Below are 22,304 nucleotides of genomic sequence, written 5' to 3'. Positions count from 1 at the left end.
CTGACACACACACACACAGACACACACACACACACACACACACACACACACACACACGTCTGGTTTGCTATCCTTCTGGGGACATCCAATATGAATGCCTGACTGTAAGTCTGACACTAAAACCACATTTTGAGTGTGAAAAATGCCTTCAGCCCCGTGGGGATGGGATTTGGTCCCCACCAGTATAGTAAGAACCTGTACACACACACACACACACACACACGAGAGGTGTAAAGCGTCTAAATTGCAGTTGCATCTTGGAAAACAAACACTTTGTTTTGTTACCACGACAACTGAGATAATGTGATTCCTGCGGCAGTGTCGGCGCCGCTGCTCTGCGCGACAGGCTTAAGAGTCGACGGCGGGCCGAGCGCGCCCAGATCGGGGCTGCGGCCCGGGGCGCGGCTCAGTGCAGACCGAAGCTGGTCGGGCGGCCCACGCTCGCACGTGCCACCCTGCGGAGAGAGATGAGCTGGGCGGGTCAGCTTTGTCTCAGCACCGGTCCCCTACTTCCTGTGCTGAAGCTTTGCCCAGAGAGTCACTCTGCTGGAGGATGTAAATGCGATCAGCCCCAACATGTGTGTTTAATATATCTATATCTGGACAAATAGCAATTTCATAATAGGCCCGTGTCCCGCTCCTGCCTCTTTCTCTCTTTGCTTTGCGTGGCGACAAAATGAATTCAGCTCTGAACCTAATTAATCCACAAAGGTTTCATGTCTTAATCCCCAAAGTCAAGGGGGTTATTGTCCTCACAAATGAGGTCAGTGTTCCTCCCAGTGGAAATAAGCGAAAGAAGGAGGAAAACACAGCGAGCGCAGGCAGCGAGCACCGACGCCTCTCTGCGCAGCCCTCCTGTTGAATCGGGCTGAGATACGGCGGCGCAAGGCCCCGCTCGCGGGGACCGGAGGTGCCGTGGAAGGGATGGTGAACATGGCACGACAAAAGAAGAGCAGAAAGAGACACGGAGGGAGCGGCAACAGCAGCGGGAGACAGAAAATTAGACGCCTGCCAATCTTCAGCGCGCAGACCTTTGAACCAGGTGGATAAGAGAGCCGCTTCTGATGCTAATTGTCACTGAGGCAAGTCACTGTCAAACTCTGAGGCGAAGAAGCTTCATCCAAGTGTGACAGGATGATAGCCATGATACAGCCCTCCGTCTGGTGGGATGACAAGGGGGGATGTGACACACATGGCCACACCATGCTGCCTGAAGCACAGTCACCACCAGCGGCCCACACAGGGTCCCCGAGGGGGACAAACCCGGGGAAAAGCGAGCGCGCCGGCCAAATGCTCGTCCGGCGTCCGCGCGCTCTGGGCACGCTGTGAGCCCCCGTCTCCGAGGACCACGTGGGAGAGCGCGGACACGTCCGCGGTCCACGTGTAGCCTAGTTTAGGCCATCCTGACGAGAGCTTTCCAAAGATCGAGGCTTGGCTGGAGGCGGGAGGGGCGGGGGTGTGGGCCGGGGTCGGCCAATAGCGGTCGTGTTGAAGAGAGGGTCGGCCAGGACGAATAAAGTCCAAGACGACACAATCAACAGCTTGCTGAAATCTGTTGCAGTCAAACGTCCGGCCAGTGGAGGGTGGGTGGAAGAGAGCGCAGAAGACTGTTTATCTTAAAGTGTGACAGGATGTCAGCGGCTGCTCCGCACGCCGCCGTGACTTCACCAAAGTTTGTTGGCGAGGCTTTCCCCCACAAACGGCTTGCTGCTGGACGTGGTGAGAAAGAAGAGCAAACAGAGCTGCACGCGCTCATTTCCGACTCGTGCGTGACTGCTGGGAGAAGAAGTTGGTGCTGTCGCCCCAGTTTGAAATATGAGTTTAAACTGACAAAGCGAATTAAAATGTGTAAACGCCACAGTTCTGACGCTGATTTGAAAATCGGCTATCAGAGTTGGTGTTTGTTGATTTTTATCAACTCGAGGGTTATTACATTTCCACAGCGTGACAATTAAAAACCCCTCAATCATCATGGCGGCAGCTCCGTGTAACTGAGAGGAGAGACGACGGAGCGGTCAGAGCCACGGTCACGTGAGGCCTCACCTGCGCATTTCCCACGCTGCGTTTAAGTGCAAGTGACATGTGCGAGGGTCAGGAAGGAAGGGGTTACTGATTCTGTGCCCCCGCCCCTCGCTCTGCCGCCTGCATGCTTCCCCTTCATCTCAGAGGATAGAGGAGAAAAAGATTTAAAAGGACTGGAAAAAAGCTCAATTGTTTATTGATTTTATAATAGGCTTAGCGCAAGAGAAATAAAGCGGGGGGCTGGTGGGGCAGCGTGGTCAACCAGAGGCGATGGCGTGACAAACACACGGCTTACGCCGGCGCAGGTAACGGGGGCTCCAAATGCCGGGATACTGGCCCGAGCACCTCTTTCTCCGTGTCCCCAAACACCCGCTCGTGGTATTGTTATCGCGATTTTAAACCAGTGTAGACATAATCGCTCCCCTCGCAAACAGGGCACGACCCCGGCACTCGGGGAGGGGGCGGGGTGTTTGCAGGAGGACGAGGTGTGACTGGCGACACAAATCAGAGAGAAAGGAGTGAATCTGAGATGTTAGTAAGTTCATGGAAAAGGCTGCGAGTGCCAGAGCATGCACAGCAGTGTGTGTGTGTAGGTCTGATATATGGATGATAACACTAATTAGCTCATTTTGTTTGGGGCACAACACTCATTAAAAACCCAGTGGGGCCATTAAAGTTACCATCCCTCCAAACCATCGCTGCCACCGTATCCATCTCAGCTGATATCTCGGCTCTCTGCTTTAATGGCCTCTGCTTCAGGTTGTTGGGTTGAGCAAAGATTTGTGGGACTTGGACCCCCCCCTCGATCCAAATCTCCTGATTTCTATTTAAATCTCTCTCTGCTGCTCCGCCTCACGTCACTCTCTCTGTATATACATCACTCGCTGCTGCACGCTTCCTCCTCGCACACTCAAAGCTGTTTTCTGCAGCTGGGGAGGGATTCGCACTTCCCCGTCCCGGCGAGGCAGGGGCGACGGTTGTTTCCAAGCTTTACACAGCGATGTCACTGTAATACCAACAAACCTCGTCGTGAGTCAGTGTGGCTTGTTACGCCATAAGGCACGTGTTACTCTGCAGCCGGAAAGACTGGAGGCGGAGGCCTGCCAGGATTAGACGAGCAGGTGTAGCATCCCGCTAACAGACAGCACAAAGCCACATTCTCTCGGGCCGAGCCATGCTAACGCTAACAGCTCCTCCTGCACTGAAAGGAGGGTTCGAGCCTATCCGGTGCGCACGTCGGTGTCACAGAGCAGCGTATAACGGGCATTCATGCTGTGACGAGGTCGAGTTCAAAAATGTAACCAGGATATAAGAAAATAACACAAAAGGAGGCTAAATAAAAGCTCACACAGCAGTCACCTCAGCGTGCTCTATACCGTCAGCAATGCAGAGAAGCCCAACAATCAGACGACTCCCTGAGAGCAAGCACTTTGGTGACAGTGGGAAAGAAAAACTCCCTTTGAACAGGAAGAAACCTCCGGCAGAACCAGGTTCTGTTTCACCTGCTGGATGTATGAATCCACTGCTGAAAGTAGTCCCACTGCTGCTTCCTGTTGATGGAGTAATGGTGCCTTAAAGCTACGCCGCTCCTTAAAGCGGCGGCTACTACAGAAAACTATTTTTTAAAGAATTAATATTCCTGTCCTGCCAGCGTGCTCGGGGCCACTGGGCCGGGTTGGTTTTTCCACGAGTGTTTCCTGCAACTATAAACCCAGAGTGCCAGGTCACATCCCCGCCGCCGCCGAAAGGCAACGCTCTGAAAATATCCTCGGTCTCAGGTCTGGATATTAAGAGTGTTGATTAGATATATGAGTTTGCCATTTGCCCACGGAGCGTGGAGTGTCTCTGACAGAACCGGGGACCATATGGCTGGTGAGAGATTTCCCCCCTCTCTTCCTCTTCGCGCAGCCTGACAGCTGGATGGCTGCTAACTGGGGACGAGGAAGCTTGGCAGCTGCAGCTGAGAGCAACGCTTTGATGCCGCTCACCCTTTTTCACTCTCACTCTTTCTCTTCTTCTCCTCCTCCTCTCTTTTTGCAGCACACACACACAGAGGATAGCTAACGCAGTGTTAACTATGCAAACTTTCTACAGGTTGGAGGACGGAGATAACCGACAGGTGGGACTGACCGCAGAGCAGGTATCCCTCCACCAACCTTCATTTATTCTTTTTTTAATTCTCTTACATTTATTCATTTTTTAGCTGTTTAAATTAACAAAAGTTTAGAAGAGTTTATTAAATCATAAGATCCTCACAGGTGTGGAGCGCTCTTAACCCTGATTTCTTTTCCTGCTCTGGTGTAAATCTGCAAAGACGTCGGTGCGAGGGGAGCTCTGAGGGGAGGGAGAGCAGCCGTGGGTGGGTGGTGGAGGAAGTGGGGGGGGTTACAGTAGGGTGGAGGAAGAAGGGGAGGGTGAATAGGCCTCTGGGAACACATTAGGATGTACGAGTGGAAAGCAGAAACAAGTGAGAGATTTTTGATTTCCTTCCTTCTCTGCAGTTTTTTTGTTTTCGTACTTTTGTACAAAGGCATCTTTCATCCTTTTTCTTAAAAACAAAACAGAAAGACGCCGTTGGATGTTTAGATGCAGATACCTGGATGCTTTGTGCAGAATGAAAGAGAAGCCGGTTCTTTTGAATCAAACTGCAGCGGCGGGCAGGTGTTTCTCTTTGGTTTTCTCGGTTTTAATCTGAAATCGGCGCCGTGTTTCTTCCACTCTGAGGTCACGAAAAAATGCACGTTTTTGCATTTGGGATGGAGGTCACGGCGACGGGAGAAAATGAAGCGCTTTATTCCTGAAAAGCTCGCTCAGGTTTCTTCAATCTTATGTCACCGAGCTGTTTTCCCCCCGCGCTCCCTCTCGTGTTCGCACTCCTCATCCTCGCCCCCCTCCCCTCCCTCCTCTTGTTGAAGGCCCCCTGTTGCTGCCTCGCTACCAACCAGCCCCGAACACGGCGCAGGCCGGGCGGAGGCGGGGGTGCGGGGTGGAAGAGGGAGGGGAAAGATGATGTATAAGAGCGAGGGGGGAAAAGGAGAGAGGAGAGCAGAGTTTGGCTGGAGCCAAGAGGAGAGCAGCTGGGCACGGCTAACAGGGAATGATAATGACCTCAGAAATCTGCTGTTCGCTCCACAACAATAGGGTGCTCAGTCGCCTGGAAAATTGTGTTCATCAGCTAGCTCTGCTCACTTACTAATTGACATTGCCAAATATTTTAAGAACAATTGGAATGTGGCAGGGGGAGAGGACGGAAAAAACCCAGCTCAGAGATCTTAATCCCTGGACTTAATTCCTCTCTCTCACTTTTGGCTCCTCGCTCGTTTCCCTGCCTCGCTCTCCTCTTCACGATGACGAGATAGCAACAGCTAAGGGAAAAAAGAACATTTTTCATGTAGCCTTCTGCTCTCATGTCAGCGCCCTGATGCTGACACAAAAGGCTTTTTATGTGACCTGTCACTGGGGTTAAGAGGAGGAGATTGAGAGGGGAGGGGGAGGAAGACGAGGAGGGGCGGGAAAAATTAGAGAATGATGAAGCGAGGGAGGAACGGGAAAGAAATAAAAAGATCCCGGCATCGCAAGGCCGGCGCAGGTCGTTTGCGCTCAAACCGGCAACGCCATCGTCCGCCGCCGTCATTTGCATTCCCCGACCGAGAGAGCCCTGCCTCATTTCCCAGGAATCCCGCATTGACGGAGTCAGACAGCTGTCACCAGACGGGGAGAAAAGGAACTTGGCGTTCACCCTCAGCCGCCCCCCATCCCGCCGTTAAGCACACACATACACAATCAAAGAGAGAAACTTTTAGCCAGTGTCGCCGCACCCGGAGGAGGAGGGAGCGCTTATTTAGCGGGGATCTGTGCATTTGTATGTGCATCTTAATGCTGAGACTAAGTAAACACGCTCCACCGGCAGCACAAGTTGTGACTGTGATGTTAATTTATGTCTTTGTTGCTTCCTTTTCTTCTTCTTCTCTCCTCTTTTTAAGGCGTCCTCCTCCTGCTGCACTGGTGGAGTAGAGAGCGCCGTTTGTGAGTCAGCTCCTCGGTCGCCGCTCACTTTTAGCAGTGACACCGGAGAAGATAGCTTGTTGATGTATTAAGAATATTAATATGCAAACAGTCTACCTGACAGTGTAAGGCAGCCTTCTGTTGTGGAAAGATAAATATTATGTTTTAATTATAAAAACATAAAACAGAAATGGGGAAGACAGAGGGTGTGTGTGTGTGTGTGCAGAGGTAAGCTGTGTTCTGGCACAGATTTGGAGTTGAAACGAGTGGATGGCATAATGTGCCGCTGTTTACCGAGGACTGTGATGCCCTGTCATCTCCCCCTCTGTCATTTTTTCATCTCCTCTCCTTCGGCATCGCCGTCCCGGCTTCGTAACCGAGCGGGGAATCCTAACGTGATCATTAAGACATAAAACGGGCCGATAAATGTTTCATAAGGACGAGGCTAGACGCCGATAGCCACCCAGGAATGCCGAGGAGCCTCCGTCGTTGGAATACGACTGAAATTTGTCTTAAAAAAGGCCCGGGCTAATTCCTGCCGTGGTAATATTTACAAATTGAGTCTGAGAGACGGGGTAGGGCAGAGAGGCAGAGAGCAGGAGAAAAGGAAGAAAGAAATCAAATGAGAAAGAAGAACAGAGAAATAAATTGGCCTTTTATATTGTGCAAGCGTGTACAAAAATACTAAGTCTGCATTTATCCGAGACATGTCAATCAGAGCAGCACACTGACAATTAGTGCGTTTGAATAGAACTTTTATCATTTAGCAGACACCAGAGTCCTGACCTACTGTACAAAAATACAGCTCAGGGAATGAATGTGCCTGTAACACAATGACTGTCTATTTAAGTTTGGTGACACATAAAAAATACAGATATGACAGGCCAGACTTCTTCAAATGAGCGGGGGGCAGAAAGCTCAGGTTTTGTAACCACGACTTCTCTGATTATAGAGCGAAGAAGAATAGTGCGAGGAGCGGATGTCAATTACAAAGACAAAGTCATCCGCACAGGCGAAGGAACGGGGGAAAGAGCCGTAATTCATTATTTTTTAATGCGCATACTTTTACACACATATATTATCTTTCACCGAGGGCTGGCCTCGATTCAAAGCGCCTGTTTTTAACGATTCTGCGTGCAGGGCCAGATTACTCCACAGAGGGTGCCAAACCCGATCCCCGAATCCACCAGCACCACCCTGCCGACACCTGCCGGCCAAATGAGGTGAGGAGGAGTTCACCTTTACTGTGCCGGTGCTCCTCGCAGTCGCCGCGATGTCTGTTTACGTTACACAAGCGAGGAAAACCAGCTAATAAAAAACAGGGAGGCCTGACTGTAATTTACCAGCGCCAGAGGAAACCAGCTGCTCGCAGTTTGTATCATTCGTGCATTTTTACTTTCTTTGGTTTTCAGTTTCAGTTCGAGGGCAGACGCGTCGAGTTTCACTGTAAACACGTCACGTTTGACTTTAGACCTCACGTCGCTGCTTCACTGACACTGGAGGGAAAAATAGGACTTCACAGTAAACAGACGGCAGCTCGTGTCGTGTTTTTATTCTTTATTTTTAATTCTTTATTTATTTGTACGCTGTCAGTTAATCCTTCACAAACTGACAAGCGCATCTTCAGCTCTGGCAGCAACACTGAGCATGCTCAGTCCAGGCTTCACGACTGCTTCCAAACCCAAGTGTGCAGTCGTGATGACAGCAAATGCATCGTTCTTTATTTTAGGGGGTCACATGGTGCAGTTTGCTCGCCCCGACACCATGTTTTACAGAAAACTGGGGAAATTTGAAATAGTTTTCGAGTTTTGTCGCAAAGGCAGCTGAAGATGACGGACAGCGTACATGGTCAGAACACCCGAGGACCTGGAGCTCGATCTCCATGGAAGTCAGCGAAGGAGACATTCCTCTCTAATGTCAGCTAGCTACATCCACAGTGGTCTGGATCTTGTTCAGCTCGACTTTATTCCTGTTTTAATGGCACAGTAATTACACTCTAACGGTTTGTCTGCACGTGTAATTACGCCCCCATTGTACTGTCGCAATTAGATGAATATCCACGCTTTATAACCTAAGGCGTCAAGTTGGCAAATCCAATTTCAATTTGTATGGAGCGAGCATTTTGCCTGCTTGTTTGAGCCGTGGTAAGACCAGGGATATGCCGGCTAATCCCTGCCATGTTAAAACGCAAGGAAGAAAATGAAGACGCGGGGGATTCTCCAGAGAGCGAGAAGGAGAAAGAAAGAGCCAGAGGGAGCATGCACGGTGCTTTTAGAGCCAGGAGCTGGGTTTCAGGGTAGCGGGATGGTTGCAGAGGACTCGTGCAGCTTTAGGCCTTACAAGCACGCAGCAAAGCCAATTTTCTACGCATTCAGCGACGCCATCGTGCAACGCCGGTTTATTTGTGTGGAAGAGAGGGGAGAAAGAGGAGGCAGCGGTGCCTTCGTGGCACCGGGTCCTCGTGGCAGCGCTACCTGTTGCTGAGGCTTCCTAACGTGATTACTGCACGCCGTTTCCTCCCCACACAGCAAACAATACGGGGAAGTCGGCGCGAGGATAACCAAACAAAAAAGTGTAAAAAAAAGGATGGTGATGGGCATATATGTAATTACCTCTTTGTTTCTTTCAAAAATATTCAATAAGGAAGATGCTCAAGGTGTGCCGCAGAGCTGCGTTTAATAAGGAAGGTCTTTAAAGGACATCTCTGACAAAGGCTTTTGTTTTTCTGCTCTTTTTCTTCCACACTGCACGCACTGCTTTTAAACAAGTGCCGTCTCAAAGACAAAAGTGCCAGAGCTGACCTTCTTTCACAGTTGAGATGTTATTGTTGATTACTATAATTTAAGTTTAACTCTAAATTGCTGCGGGTAGGTGGCGGGGTAGAAGGCGAGCACGCACACATGCTCGCAGGTACACGCCGACAGAGAATCACGAGCTCTGCTTTTCAAACCTCAGATATTAACACAATGGTACAGTACGGCATCCTGTTCACTCTTCGAGAGTGATATGTGCACACACGCAACAAAGCAACCCCGCACACACGCACACACGCATGCAGCGGAGAAGCATGACACCTTTCTCCACATGAGACTCAGACACATTTTTCTCACACATCAAAGCTTCTAATTTGAGAGTCCCCGAGCTCCAAACGTGATTCATATTGTGTAAGTTGTGAACAACGACGAGTCAAGTTTGCTGCTCCTTCTTATTAAAAAACAGGAAGTGGCAAAAGAGGCTCTGTTAAAGCACTTTCAATGTCAAGTCTGTTTCCTTCTCAATTTCACATAAAAACTCCATCCGTCCACATCACAGTCTGCGTACTTCCTCTGCACGGCTTCAAACCCGGCCGTGCTGCGCTGCGACTGAGCGGCGCACACGCAGCAACGCGCACTATTTTAATTTGTTTTTCTACGTACGTTTCTGTCTTTAATCCTCCAAAGGTGGTGCCCCCAGGGCCAGATTTAACCACTCATCTAAATCTAATGCGACCCTTTGTTCTCCGCTACCATTTGGCGGTAAATACGGCGAGTTTTATTATTTGAATTTGTGCATTTATTCATTTTGCGTACAGTACCTCTGAAGTTGCTGAAATGCCACAAGCTGTACTCGTCAGATTCAAAGTGCTCCAGTCAAAAGAGACGCAGGGACGGAGAGAGAGGGGGAGAAACTTCCAGCATTAAAATTCAGAAGATAATTACATCCGCTACACCCCCACCCTGTTGAGAAGTGTTATGTTTAATAGTCTCTATAAAGAAAATAGGTTTTTATCTCACTCTCATTTTCATTAATTCCTAATTGGGGTGGGGGGTTGTCTGTTATTATTTCTTAGATTAAAATAAACATAGCCTGTCCCATGTTCAAACCCATCACACTACACGGGCACGATAAGGACTTCATGCCTCTGTGAATAAATAAACAATTTCGTCTCCACTGGTGGAATTAAGTTGCTTACAGCCTTAAGCTAAGCCACTCTGATTTATATTTATATATATTTATATTTTCTCTCAAAAGACTTAAAAGCACATCCTTGCTTCTGCAAATGAAGCTCGCTAATGTTTTTGACCTGCTTTATATGTATATCTTTAATTAGTGTCTTGTTTAGCTTAAACCGACTGATTATCGCGTATTCGTGACCTAATTACTGCACGCGCTTCTTAACGCCAGCGTAGCGCCCTGAGGAGCAACCAAAAGTTACCTTTAAAAACTTGTGTAATCATTAGCAATGAGCCTCCCTTAATCCCACTAAACATACACTTATCTAGCCCCGGCCGGCCTGCGTTGGCTGGGTGGGGGAAGGGGAGGCGTTCGCTCATCTCCGCCGTGTTTATTAAAGACATTTATTAATCGCTGTGCTTAAGACGAGCTCGTCCCCGCACTCCCGGGAAACAGACTGCTAACCCGCAAACGGGCACGATGGCGTTCTCTGGAGTCTTAATGGCAGAAACAACAGAGCAAAGCTGACTCTATGTGCCGCGTGCACCGCTAGTTTCTCAGTCAACAATGAGAACACACTTTGCTTTGCTATTCATCAGCTGTTTTTATATATAAAAACATGTACCCATCATGTAAAGCAGGGGTGTCAAACTCAAACACACAGTGGGCCAAAATTCAAAACAGGAACAAAGTCGCGGCCTGACGTTAATATTTATTGAAATATATTTATTCCTCCAGATATGAGAATGAATCTTATGGACTCAAACACGTTTTGCTGAAAAACTGAATATGAAACAAGCAAAGCTTAATACTAAACAATATATATATTAGCTGTATAATACTAGTAGGCCAGCTCTGATAGTAATTTGGTATGGCTTCACGGGCCAAGTGTAATTAGGCTGCGGGCCAAATTTGGCCCACGGGCCAGAGTTTGACACCTATGATGTAAAGCATCAAAGATTAGGTTAACGATAGCTTAAAGGTTAAGATTAGGTAAGCAAACAGAGCATCCCATGTGGTTTTTTTACATTTGAGCCGCCTTAAAAAACCCAAAGCAAACATCACTCGAGGTCTTCTTCCTTTAATAAAAGCTGAGGATCACTGCTGTTTATGTGTTTAAAAGATTTGACTAGAACAGAAATCAAATTTCACAGAAAGGCGGATCACAGGAAAAGATCTACATCACTTTCTCTGGTAGACATGGAGGACGCTCGCTCCACTGCCTTCTAGTCGATTCAGTAAGTAGTTCTCCTACCTGAAGATGGTGAGGAGGGATGGGGGCTGTCGTCCTGGATGCTTCCTGTCTGGGAATGTCCCCCGCCAACGCCACTCTCCTCTGTCACATTGGATGAACCGGGAGTGGTGGAGCGGCTGATGGACTGGGACTCGGGGTCACTGGCCGATCCACGGCGTTCATCCAGTCCTTGCTGAAGTGCCTCGTCAATGCCTCGCCTGTCTTTACCGTGGATTCGCGAGTGGACGACCATTTGATGGTAGGTTCTGAAGACACGTCCGCAGTCTGGGCACTCTGAAGGCTTCTCCTTCAGGCCGGACAGGCCGGAGAGGCTGTAGTCAATGTTTGGGCTTCCCAAGCCAGCCAGGGCTCCAGGAGCCTCAGCACTACCGTGGTGGGACATGAGATCACGGTGACCGTCAAAGCCTCTTCCATCCTCCTTCATGGACATCACTGCTCCACTGGAAGCCTTGGATCCCTGCAGGGCCTCGGAGAGCTGCTTCTGCTTGGAGCTATCACCGGAAGCAATCAAGGAGTAGTCTTGTTTCTCCTTTGAGAAGGAAGCCAAGGAGCCCGCACCAGCCATCTCATCTTCCTGCCCCGGCGTTATATGGTGCTGCTGCTGCTGATCCTTGGGCATGAAAGCCCTGTCCATAGCCATTCCACGAGCCATTATCTGCCAGGCTTGGTAGCTATTGATCGAGTCCATCTCTGCCACCTTTGCAGCCGCCTGGAGGCGCTCCATGCAGCTCGACTTGAGCGGTGGAACGAGGTTGAGACAGCCAAGGAGTGAGCGCTTCTCGTTTTCACCTAGCCCGTGGCCTATTGCACCTGCCATGGGTCCAAGCAGCTTTCCTAACATCTCCTTTTCCTTCATGGCTATCCCCGCTTTAGCCAACATCTGGTGCTGCTCGCTGAGGCCCTGCTTGTCTGGTGAAAGGAAGCCTCCCTGAAGACAGGAGATGTAGCGGGAATAAAGGTTGGCATGGGCTTCCTGAGCCAGATTGCTCATGCTGTTGACGGCGGCCATGTCCTGCTCACTGGGCTGGGGTGGCTTGTTCTTGATGGCCAGCTTGTTCAGATGCACCTTCATGTGGTTCTTGAGGAACCAGGGTTCCTTAAAGCGACGGCCACAGATTTGACAGCAGTGTTCAAAGGACTCCTTGTGCTTTCTCATGTGGCCCTTGAGGAACCAGGCTTGGCTGAACACCTGGCCGCAGACCTCGCAGCGAAACTCGGTGGCCATCTGCATGCCCCCGGAGCCACCAGAACCCTGGCCCTGCGTGGTCTCAGCTGTGATGTGGGCCTTTTCCACATGGCTTATCAGCTCTTCTTCGTGGGAGGCAGCGAACTCGCACAGAGTGCATTTGTAGGGCTTGTGGAGAATGCGGATGTGACGGTCCAGCTCCTCGCGCTTCTTGAACTTCCCTTTGCAGAAGGTGCAGCGGAAGCCCACAGTAGGGTTCAGAGACTGGTCGTCCTGAGCGCCGGCCGGCTTGGGTGAGGAAGACGGCTGAGAAACTGTGTCTGGAGTGGCGAGCCCGGAGGAATGGGTGGGGGCGCAGGTTGACCCTAACTGCTGTTGATGGGTGTTTGAGCTGCTGTTGGGGCCCAGATGTGGCGTCTGAGCGGTCTGGAGGAGACTGCCACTCCCTCTCATCTGCTTGTCTCTCAGGATGGCCCTCTCCTCGAGCTCGTGCAGCAGCCGGTTCTCTTCTCGAACTCGGCCACGGCCTTTTCCCAGGTTCCCCAGTTTGTGGGTGCGGAGATGGATCTTCAGGTTGCCCTTTTGAGCCGCTCTGTGGTCACAGTAGGGGCACTTGAATGGCTTCTCTCCCGTGTGTGTGCGCATGTGCAGAGACAGGATGCTGTTGAAACGGAAGCGCTTGCCACACAGTGGGCACGGGTACTTCCTGTTCTTGCGAGCATCATCTTCGATATCATTCATCTGGGACATGATGCCCAAGTTCTGCCCATTGAGAAACTGCTGCAGGTCGACACGCCCGTTTAACCCACTCAGTGCCCCTGCGTCTATGTCTCGATTGAGCTGATTGGCTAGTAGAGCCATCTGGCTGCTGATTGGTTGACTGGCCAGGGCTGCGTGGTGTGTCTTCTCATCCAACGGCGTGGCCGCCTTCTCTTCGGGAATCTGCTGTGGGCGGTGCAGGTCGGGAAAGGCGTGTCCTAACTGGGCAGTGAGCTGGTGAAGCTTTTGACTGATTGGGTAACGGCCGTTTAGAACAGCATTGCTCAGGTGGGCTTCAGCGTCAGGCACCACTGACGATACACCAAGACATAAACTAGAGTCTTCCATCCTGAAGAAACAGAAAAATAAAAACGTATTAGAAACATTTTTGACGTATTTTAATATTTCACAGACATTCAACGATAGTGTGTGGCCGTTCATCCAACCACGTGTCTGGAAATGTGGATGCCAGTTGTGTCATATTTCAGGTGTATGTACACGTTATCAACAAGTAATGCTCTAAACACTCAGTTTTTCTGCTCTTGGATCTCTGTGATGTCATAGAGACACGGGATCAGATAAAAAAGGATTTTTGTTTTGAACTGAAAATCATGTAAAGACACTCCAAGGATGAGTGTGGGGCTGGAGAGGAGCAGGATAGGTGCCCTAGTGAAATAAAAACACCAGTGTGAACTGTCAGCGCCGAAGGCCTGCGGGGATGCTGCGACTCAGAACTTTTTCAAATTGTAAAGCCGTTTTGGATGGAATAATTACTCTGTAAACACAGTGAGCAGTGTATAATTAAGCTACTTGTGCCCATCCTATCAGAATTCCTCCAATTACACGCCTTAATGAAATGGAGCAACTGCATTGCCGGGAAGCCACGACAATACTACAATTATGATATTAACAATAGCACTTAAAACCAAGGGGTTACTCCAGTAAACACAACATTCTTATCTCGGTGCCACGACACTTGTCTTGGCACAATATTCCATTAAAGAGCCGTATTACATTTGATGTGAATCGCTTTGCTCTTTGCTGTCTGCGCTCTTCACAGTTTCCAGGACGGTGGAAACAACATGAAGATGCTGTGGATACACCGACACTGCTCTGTGGACAGCCCGCTCTTTGTTCTGCTGGCTTTTGGGTGAAATATGTCACAGTTTTCACACCGCGTTGTAACGCCATTAAATGTGTTTTCATTCCGTATGTGTAACATCGGCGAATGCATAAGTAAAAAATAAATAAACAACAGTGCTTTTAATGCACATCCATCTGTTCTCCAGATGGAGAGGTATAAGCAGCTATGGCTGCTTGCAGGGGTCAAACCTGCAAAACAATAAGTGTGGTTCTGCTTAGGTCAACAAAATATTGTATGATATCTCATTAAGCTGATTAGCATGCTGCCGGGTAACAGCGGCAGCCACTGGACTTTAATGTAGCATTATAATCATCAAAAAGCGCTTTCGAGGCGAGGCGGCGTGAAGGAGTGGCACTAGGTGGCATGTTAGGAAGCTCAGCGTACTCTTCACAGGAGCAAAGGGCATCCACACTGGGATCCTTCTTCTCTTTCTCCACCTACGTTTGTGAAGCACACACTACACCACGTCGTGCTCGGCTTAAGTGTTCATTCAACCCCCCCCTCCCCTCCCAGTAGGAGGTCAGCAGACATAAGGGCTGCCTGTTCTGGTACCGCAGAGTCCTCCAACACACTGCCGATGGTGGATTCTTATCTCGCTGACATGAATTAAACACTGTGGCCACTTTCCACTTGTGTGTAAAGGAATGTGACACTTGTGGGCTGCCCTTTGAATTCTCCTTATTTCTCCCCACAAGTATCGTAAAGCAATGCGCCTGAATTCATTAAGAGTATAATGGCTATGCTATGTTCTGCAGGCTTGCATACAGCACTTCGATGTGCTCTGTCACAGATCTTATCTGACCCGAGTGACGCTGAAAGAAATCACTTTAGGAGCCTGCTAATAAAAAGTTTGTGCTTGAATGAAATATTTCCAGACTGGCCACAAATGAAAGGAAAACCTTGAACGTGTGACCCGTCCAGCTGAGAGGCTGTGAGACGGTGCCGGGTCCGTTTTGAGCGCTCACCTTCCTGCCGTGACGATCTGCCCGATCTGCACCACAAACCTGATTTTTTTGTGAAAATGTACCTACTTCCTGTCACTGCTGTCATTTCAAAGCAATCTTTGTCTTGCTGTTGTTCCACTTAAAATCATTCTACAGAAATGTAATCTCTATATTTTCCTGTATTTGTTCGTTCAAGCACATGCTTAAAAACACAATACTGTTGAATTTAAAGGTCACTCGTCACGTTGATAACTGGAACATAAGGCGCTAAATGATGTGAATTATGATATACAATGACAGTTACGATAAATATATCACTTTGTTCAGAGGTTGTCAAATAATTAGGATAATCAAGCCTTTTTTTTTACCTTCGTTTCAGTTCATGCATGAAAAAAAGTTGTTTTTAGCAAATTGGAAATAAAAATCTAATATTCTTTTAATCAACCACAGGTCTGAAATATGAACCAAGACCTGCAGTTCGTCCGACATCCAGCAGGGGCAGCAGTGAGTCAGTCCCCACAGACCCCCGTGTTGAAGCAGCACAAATAACCATGTTTACAGCCTGATACACAAACTTCACGACACCTGCACAGGGGGAGGGTGTCTTCAGAAATCACCCAGATTTAAGCGTGCATAATTATGGGCGTGGCCTGATGCTCCCATACACACTGTGCGAACAAAGCTGACCGCTCCACCCTCTCGTCTAAATTTGAAAACAAAAAGATTTAATCAACCATGGTGACCAAAACGTCACACTCTTTCAGACCAGGAACCGATCGGTGTCCATCCTTTACGTACAGTCTGTTTTAAAGCTAAGCTTGTTCACACAAGCTGGTGTTTTTCCTTTAATTTGTCACCATATAGTTTTATCACACACGCTCCCACGGCGTGGGAGAATTACTGCTGGGAAGGATCAAACTTTGTTAGGCTGCTTTAAACGACTTGTGGTTTTAAATTGTATTTATGTGACACCCCATCTTCCATCAGCAGCCGTGCATATATTGGAGGAGACCTTATTTGAATGGGCCCTTTTTACAGAAGCGGCTGCCTTTTGGAATAGAAATCTGTGATTTAAACTAGGCTGATGAGCTGTTGCTCATTTGGGGAGATAGCAGCTTGCCCTTTTCTTCAATTTGATTTCTGCCTTTATCTTTAACATATAACAAAGGCAGATAGACAATGGAATAATGTGAAATGAACTGACGAATCCAGTTTGTGTTTTTTATAAACGTATCCTGGCTGACGAGCGTATGCAAATGAGGCACATTAATATGCTCGCCTTGCTCCCGAGTCATTTTATATTTTTTCCCCTGATTAAAAAGGACATTTCTTATGTGACATCCCCCCTCTGCTCACATCCGCACGCACGAGCACGCGCGCGGGGAATTGGAGGGCGGTGTACGAGCCGTAGACACGCAGCCAGTCAAACACGAGCCTCTGACTACAGACAACAATTCGACATGCGAGTGCCCTCTAAAAGACGCGGCGAGTGCGCTGCAGCTCGCTGCTCTCACCAAACCGAGCAGCTCGACGCTGTCACAGGAGAACTCGGGTTCTTACCGGCCATCCTGGGGAAAGACTCGGGGCCCCGCCGTCCCTCGCCGCAGACTCCGTTACGAACGCCAGCTTTGTGCTCTTACAGTACATGTGCCGTTATTCTCTAACCTGTACGACCTTATCATTTCCTGGCATGTGCTGCAACGCTGCCTCATTAAAACTATTGGCTCCTCCGATACCTCTAAAACCACAAAGACTTCCTTTAGCATTTTCTCACGACGGTTCGCTTGTTGTCTTTATAGTTTGTGGTTTAATATTCAGCGAGGCTCCACGTGCACTCACAAACACGGCGAATCCTCTGCACGCTCACACAAACTGATTTCACTTGGTTTCTCTTCAATCCTCAGCTTAATTATAAGTGGTATCTGTGACACAATGGAAGTATATTACAGTCACCATTTAAATGTGCTCAGTTCATTTCTTTCTTATCAATGGTAGCATGCATCATAAATGCATACAGGATTTAAATGTGCTCCTCTCTAATTGCAACCATATAAATTATTGCATATGAAAGGCACTCGCAGCATTAGGGATGGCCGCCTGTTATGAATTCATATTCAAATAAACAGCGTTCTTGGTGAATTTGCTGTCAGGCTCGAGTTTTGTCAGAAAACTTTTGGCTGACATTTAAGACGAGAAGGGTGGGGGGGGGATCGAAAAGCCATTAGTCGGACTTTACTTTGTTATTTTGGCATTTATCGACACGAAACCCATCGACTAATCACAATGCGATACCTCATTAAGTCCTAATGAACAAATTCATTGCGTTAAACAAATCAATCATTATTCACAATGTGCCGAATTCAATCATATCTGCACCGAATCGTTAACGAGACGCAGGGGCCGCGGCGACGGCGCTCTGATGTCGGAGGGACAACGTGGGCCATATGATCCTCACGTGCTAAATATTTGGCGATTAGGCGAGCGGCGGGGACAGTCGGGTTCATTAAAAAGCTCTAAGTGTATTTTCAAAGTACAAACAGAGCTTCCTCATCTTTTCAAAGATCAATTACCTCTTGGCAAAAGACGGTTTGGTTCGAGCGCTGCACATATGAGTTTGTTCCCGGCTCGTGTTTTGTTCTATTGCAGGTGGTCTTTGCGAGATGTCTAATTAATCCAATAAAAAAGCCGCCTTGTTTTCCTTCCTCTCGCTCGCACTTTGACTTTGCCGCATTATTACTTTCTGTAATGAGGCAAAAACACTCCGCACTCAACTGCACACAGAAACAGTCGCAGAACACCTGCCAGATTCGAGCGCAGCTCCACCCGAGGCCGGCGGGCCGGGACCCGGAGCCCGCGAGAGGACGGGTGCTTTTAATACAAAGACACGTCTGCGTAAAAAGAACGTGACGTTTACACCGATCCCAGTCAGCTCGGCATTACACTAATATACAGCAGTTTTCCACAGAGCTCCTTGAACTTGAAAGAATCATAAGAACACGAGTGGATTAACACGATCCGGCTCCACTTCAGCACAGACAGCACAAGAGCTGTGACAAACTGAGTGAACAGGAGCCTCTCCCTCCCTCTCTGCACAATATGTCATTGAGGGCTGTTTAAGAGGTCCTGTCAACAGGTAGTTCAACTTTCAGCTCATCCCCGCTGATCAGCGAGGGCCCTCCTGACAGCGAGAAAAGAAAGACACCGGGAGGGAGCGGGAGGCACAGAAAGAAAAATGTTGTGGCTCTTTTTATCCATCCGGCGCTCTGACAGCCTTGCGGGGGATGCCATGGGAGGAAGATCAATGCGGGACAAGCGGATTCCCACAGTTCATTGTTCCGGGCCGGCCAAATCATCTTCCCAAGACGGCCGGGAGCTCAAAGCCTCCCTTTATGATAACCATCCCTGGTATTATTCCCACTATGATGATGATGACCTGCAGATGTCTGTGTGTGTGTGCGTGAACACCTCTCCCCTCCTGAGCGCACTACAATAGAGGTCACAGCGGCACGGTTGGACCCCTGCAGCAGCCAACAAAGGCGAGCGATGAGCACGGGATTAACAGTGTCAAACACTCGCTAAGCAGCGGGAGGGTACGGCCGGCGAGCAGAGACACAAAACAGGAAAATGTAGTAAATGATGTGAAAATGGTTCTCATGCATCAGACGGCTCTGTGCGCCTTGTCCTGGTTCAGTCAGGATGTCGTGTTTTTAAGGTGGATCCAGTTTCCTTCGTACTAAACATGACCGGGGTTCCTAACCACGAGGTCAGCGTGCGAGCAGCCATGGTCAGGTGGAAGAAACGAACCTATGGGTGACCAGAGCAGTTATTGAACACAAACGTGCAGGGAGCAGAGGGAACATTCAGCCGAGTTCGAAAGCTGTTTTTCAGGTTCTGACTCGACGTGATCGCCGTGTCTCTCACGCAGCTCCTTCTGCGATTATTCCATCATATCCCGATCCTCCTCTTCCTCGTGTTCTCTGATATTCTTGCGTAACCATTTTTTGATGAAGCACATCTCTGGTATCTACAGTTTTCCTGTTTATCATCCGTGGTTGGCTTCCATATGTGAGCACAGGTGTAAACGCAAAGAACTGCGTGGGTGAGGTTCAAAATGTCCAGTGATGTACCTGCGTGCTGCGGCCTGCTCGGTGTCCGGTGACTGAGCTCTTCTTCCTGTCAAATCAGTCAGAAAAACCAGGGCACAGTTCAGTGTGTGTGTGTGTGTGTGTGTGTGTGTGTGTGTGTGTGTGTGTGTGTGTGTGTGTCGGACAACAAACATGGCAGTGTAGCGCGCTCACGCATGGTTAGAAAGAGGACAGAGAGACAATGACCACAGTGTATCTGTCACAGCTTACATCACTGGCTGCTCTCTGTGCTGCATTTCAATGCTGCACACACACACTCGGGGAGAATGTGTGGGTCACCGCGGGGCGCGGCGGCGATGACCTGCCTGATTCGGGATTGAGACTAATCGTCAGTGGCGTCGAGGCTCTGTGTGATTTTCAGGTGACGGTGGCGAGGGCGAGGCAAACGCAGAGGAAGAGAAAGTCGCTGAATGTCAATACGGCCTAAATAACAGAATATCAGAAATAATTGCTGTTTTCTTCCACTCACGCTGGGCGCTTTCTGGTGGAGTTTTGCATAATGACTCCAGCGGAGGGGGGGTGGCTGTGGAGGTAATAGAGGTGGTGGTAAAGGGAGGGGTTGTTGTGACAGGTGCTGAAATCCAACGAGGGAGGCGAGGGAGACAAAGGTTCAATTTACTAAGAGGAGACTTTAATTGTTACACAGCTAATTAAGAGAAGAAGGATCTTTTCTGCACTCTCGACTGTTTACCGAGAGCTGCGTGTGCAGACTCGGGGAGGCAGGCCCATCCTATAGCGTGCACGCACCCACCGCAACATGCAACATATCTGTTTCACAGCTTCTCTGCGCTGGGAGTTTGGGACTTTCTCTTTCTTTTTCCAAGTGAAACAAAAGTCTATGGCTAATTAGCAGCACTCATTACAGGAAGCGAGTCAGGTAATTATTTTACATCATGCTGCCGATAATTGAATGATTCTTCAATGTCTGAATGTCTGTTTGAAAGTGCCCCCCCCCCTTTCTCTTTCTATGAGGGAGATAAGAGAGAGGCTGGATGGATACAGGTACTGCTGCCATATGCTCTTCAATGAAAAAGCTCTTCTGTCGAAGCAAATGGGATTTTTAAATATTGAAACTGCTGCATGTCTTTTTAATATGACCGTGTTAAATCTCTCTTTATTCCATCACTTTGATAAAGTCTCTCCTCTTCTTCTTTGTCGGCTGCGAGGAAGCAAAACTTTGGCTTTCTGAGAAGAAGAAAGTTATTGTGCAGCTGTGCGTCGCCTTGTTGTCTTTAAGCAGCACGTTTCCTGTTTAAGAAAGCAAACTAATCTTATCAAAGCCATCAGGAAGCTGAGACTCGAGTGGAAATGCTTGCAATTCTCTGCATATGTTCGAATATCTCTTAGTGGCCTTATAACTGCTTTTGTTCTCACGCGCTGTCGCCGAGGCCGGCGAGGAAGAAAAAACGCTGCGCTCGGCGTCAGCTCTCTCTCCCTTTAGCTCAGATGTGCGCGCAGAGCTAATGCGGCACTTTACATAAAAGCAGAGACAGAGAGCCAGCGTGCATGTGTGCTTTAAGGCCAGGGTGTATTTATTACGGACTAATTGTAGCAGAGGAAGTGCTTTAGAGGGGTGTGCTCTCGGGAGAGAGGGCGGAGGGCCCCGGGGACATAAGAGAGCGTGTTTATCTATCAGACGTTATCAGAAAAACAAAGTGCTGACTGCTCTTAAGATTAGAGATGGGGTTCGGGGGGAGCGGGAGGGGATGAAAAGGTTTACAGAAGGAAATAAAAGCAGCGAAAGGCTGATAAAGAGAAAAAGAGTCAAAGAGGAAGAGAGATGCCAGTGAGGCAGCGTTTGCATCGATGCCAGTGACTCACTGAGAGGATGCTGTGATTAAAGCAGGAAGTTGGTGAAACCTCAGAGGAGCCAGGCTCTTTTCTTCTTCTCCTGCAGGCCTCTCTGTGAACCGGACTACAAAACACACACATTTACTGTGAGCACCCAGGTGTGTGCGTGAGAACATCAAAGTGTTGATTTTCAGAGATTTCGAGAAGTTTGACTTATCGATCGATGGATTATTAATAGAAGGTCAGATGTAAAGGCGATAATTAAACACATCCAGGTCTTTGATGGAGACAGGCAGAAGCTGTGACCGCACAGCGGCACTTAACTCAGAAGCTGGAGTATGTTTGTCACGTGACATCTCTGCGCCGTCCTGCTCCAACGTGAACGAGTCGCAGGACGTTTTCACGTCTGAGAAGAGACCGGACGTTCTCGTGTCGTTTACAGGAACACAGCGAGCTCAGTCTCTGCGGTCCAGGGAGGCGGGAACTAAACATGGTTTGACTTCAGACGCTAGAGCTGCTTACGGTTCTCAGCGCAAGCAAAGACAACACGTACACGAGCACACAGGTGAGTTCACTGTGGCCGTGAGCGAGCTGTGGACACATCACAGTTCAGGCAGACGTTTGAACTGAAGGCTGAATAACGTCCGTCAGCACCGAGGAAAAACGCTCCTTCGTACAGTACCAGCGTTGTGTGACTTTGAAGGTATCTGTTTCCCATGATTCCTTGCATCTGTCCACAGCTGAGCTTCATCTCAGAGCCGTCTGTCTGTCTGTCTGTCTGCCCGGCCAACGCTGCATTTTCCTCATTCTTCTCTGCCCTGCTTGACCTTCAGCTCTGTCACCGACTTATCTTCCACAACAAAGGCTACGCTACACACACTCATTAAAAACACACACACACACACACACACACACACACACACACACACACACACACACTCTGTTGGGGGCTAAGTTCATTAAGACACTGGATGTTTGTAATGAAAAATGACCTCTCTGAAGTACAAAGTATGAACAGTATGAATTCATTTCCTTTATTAAAACTTACTGCAGCACACACACAGACGCACACACACACACACAGACGCACACACACACAGACACACACACACACACACAC

The 22,304-nt window shown here is 48.8% G+C and overlaps 1 protein-coding gene across 8 annotated transcripts in view; it reads right to left on the bottom strand.

Moving 5' to 3' along the window:
- znf536 (zinc finger protein 536) overlaps positions 1–22,304 on the bottom strand; it is a 217,744-nt gene that overhangs the window by 94,908 nt on the left and 100,532 nt on the right. For 5 of the 8 annotated variants that reach the window (XM_013909124.1, XM_013909123.1, XM_013909122.1 and 2 more), the window contains one exon: positions 11,216–13,509. In XM_013909124.1, the coding sequence (XP_013764578.1) occupies positions 11,216–13,508 (2,293 nt within the window). In that variant the 5' untranslated portion in view covers position 13,509. Of the gene's footprint in view, positions 1–11,215; positions 13,510–17,818; positions 19,338–19,375; positions 19,428–22,304 lie in introns of those variants that run through there. The other 3 variants (XM_013909126.1, XM_013909120.1, XM_013909127.1) reach the window with 3 other exon arrangements.

Source organism: Pundamilia nyererei, unplaced genomic scaffold, assembly GCF_000239375.1.
Source record: "Pundamilia nyererei isolate P.nyererei 1_Seehausen unplaced genomic scaffold, PunNye1.0 scaffold00019, whole genome shotgun sequence".
NCBI lineage: Eukaryota > Metazoa > Chordata > Actinopteri > Cichliformes > Cichlidae > Pundamilia > Pundamilia nyererei.
The sequence above is the reverse complement of the archived record's forward strand: the minus strand, read 5'-3'. Positions and strand labels throughout refer to the sequence as shown.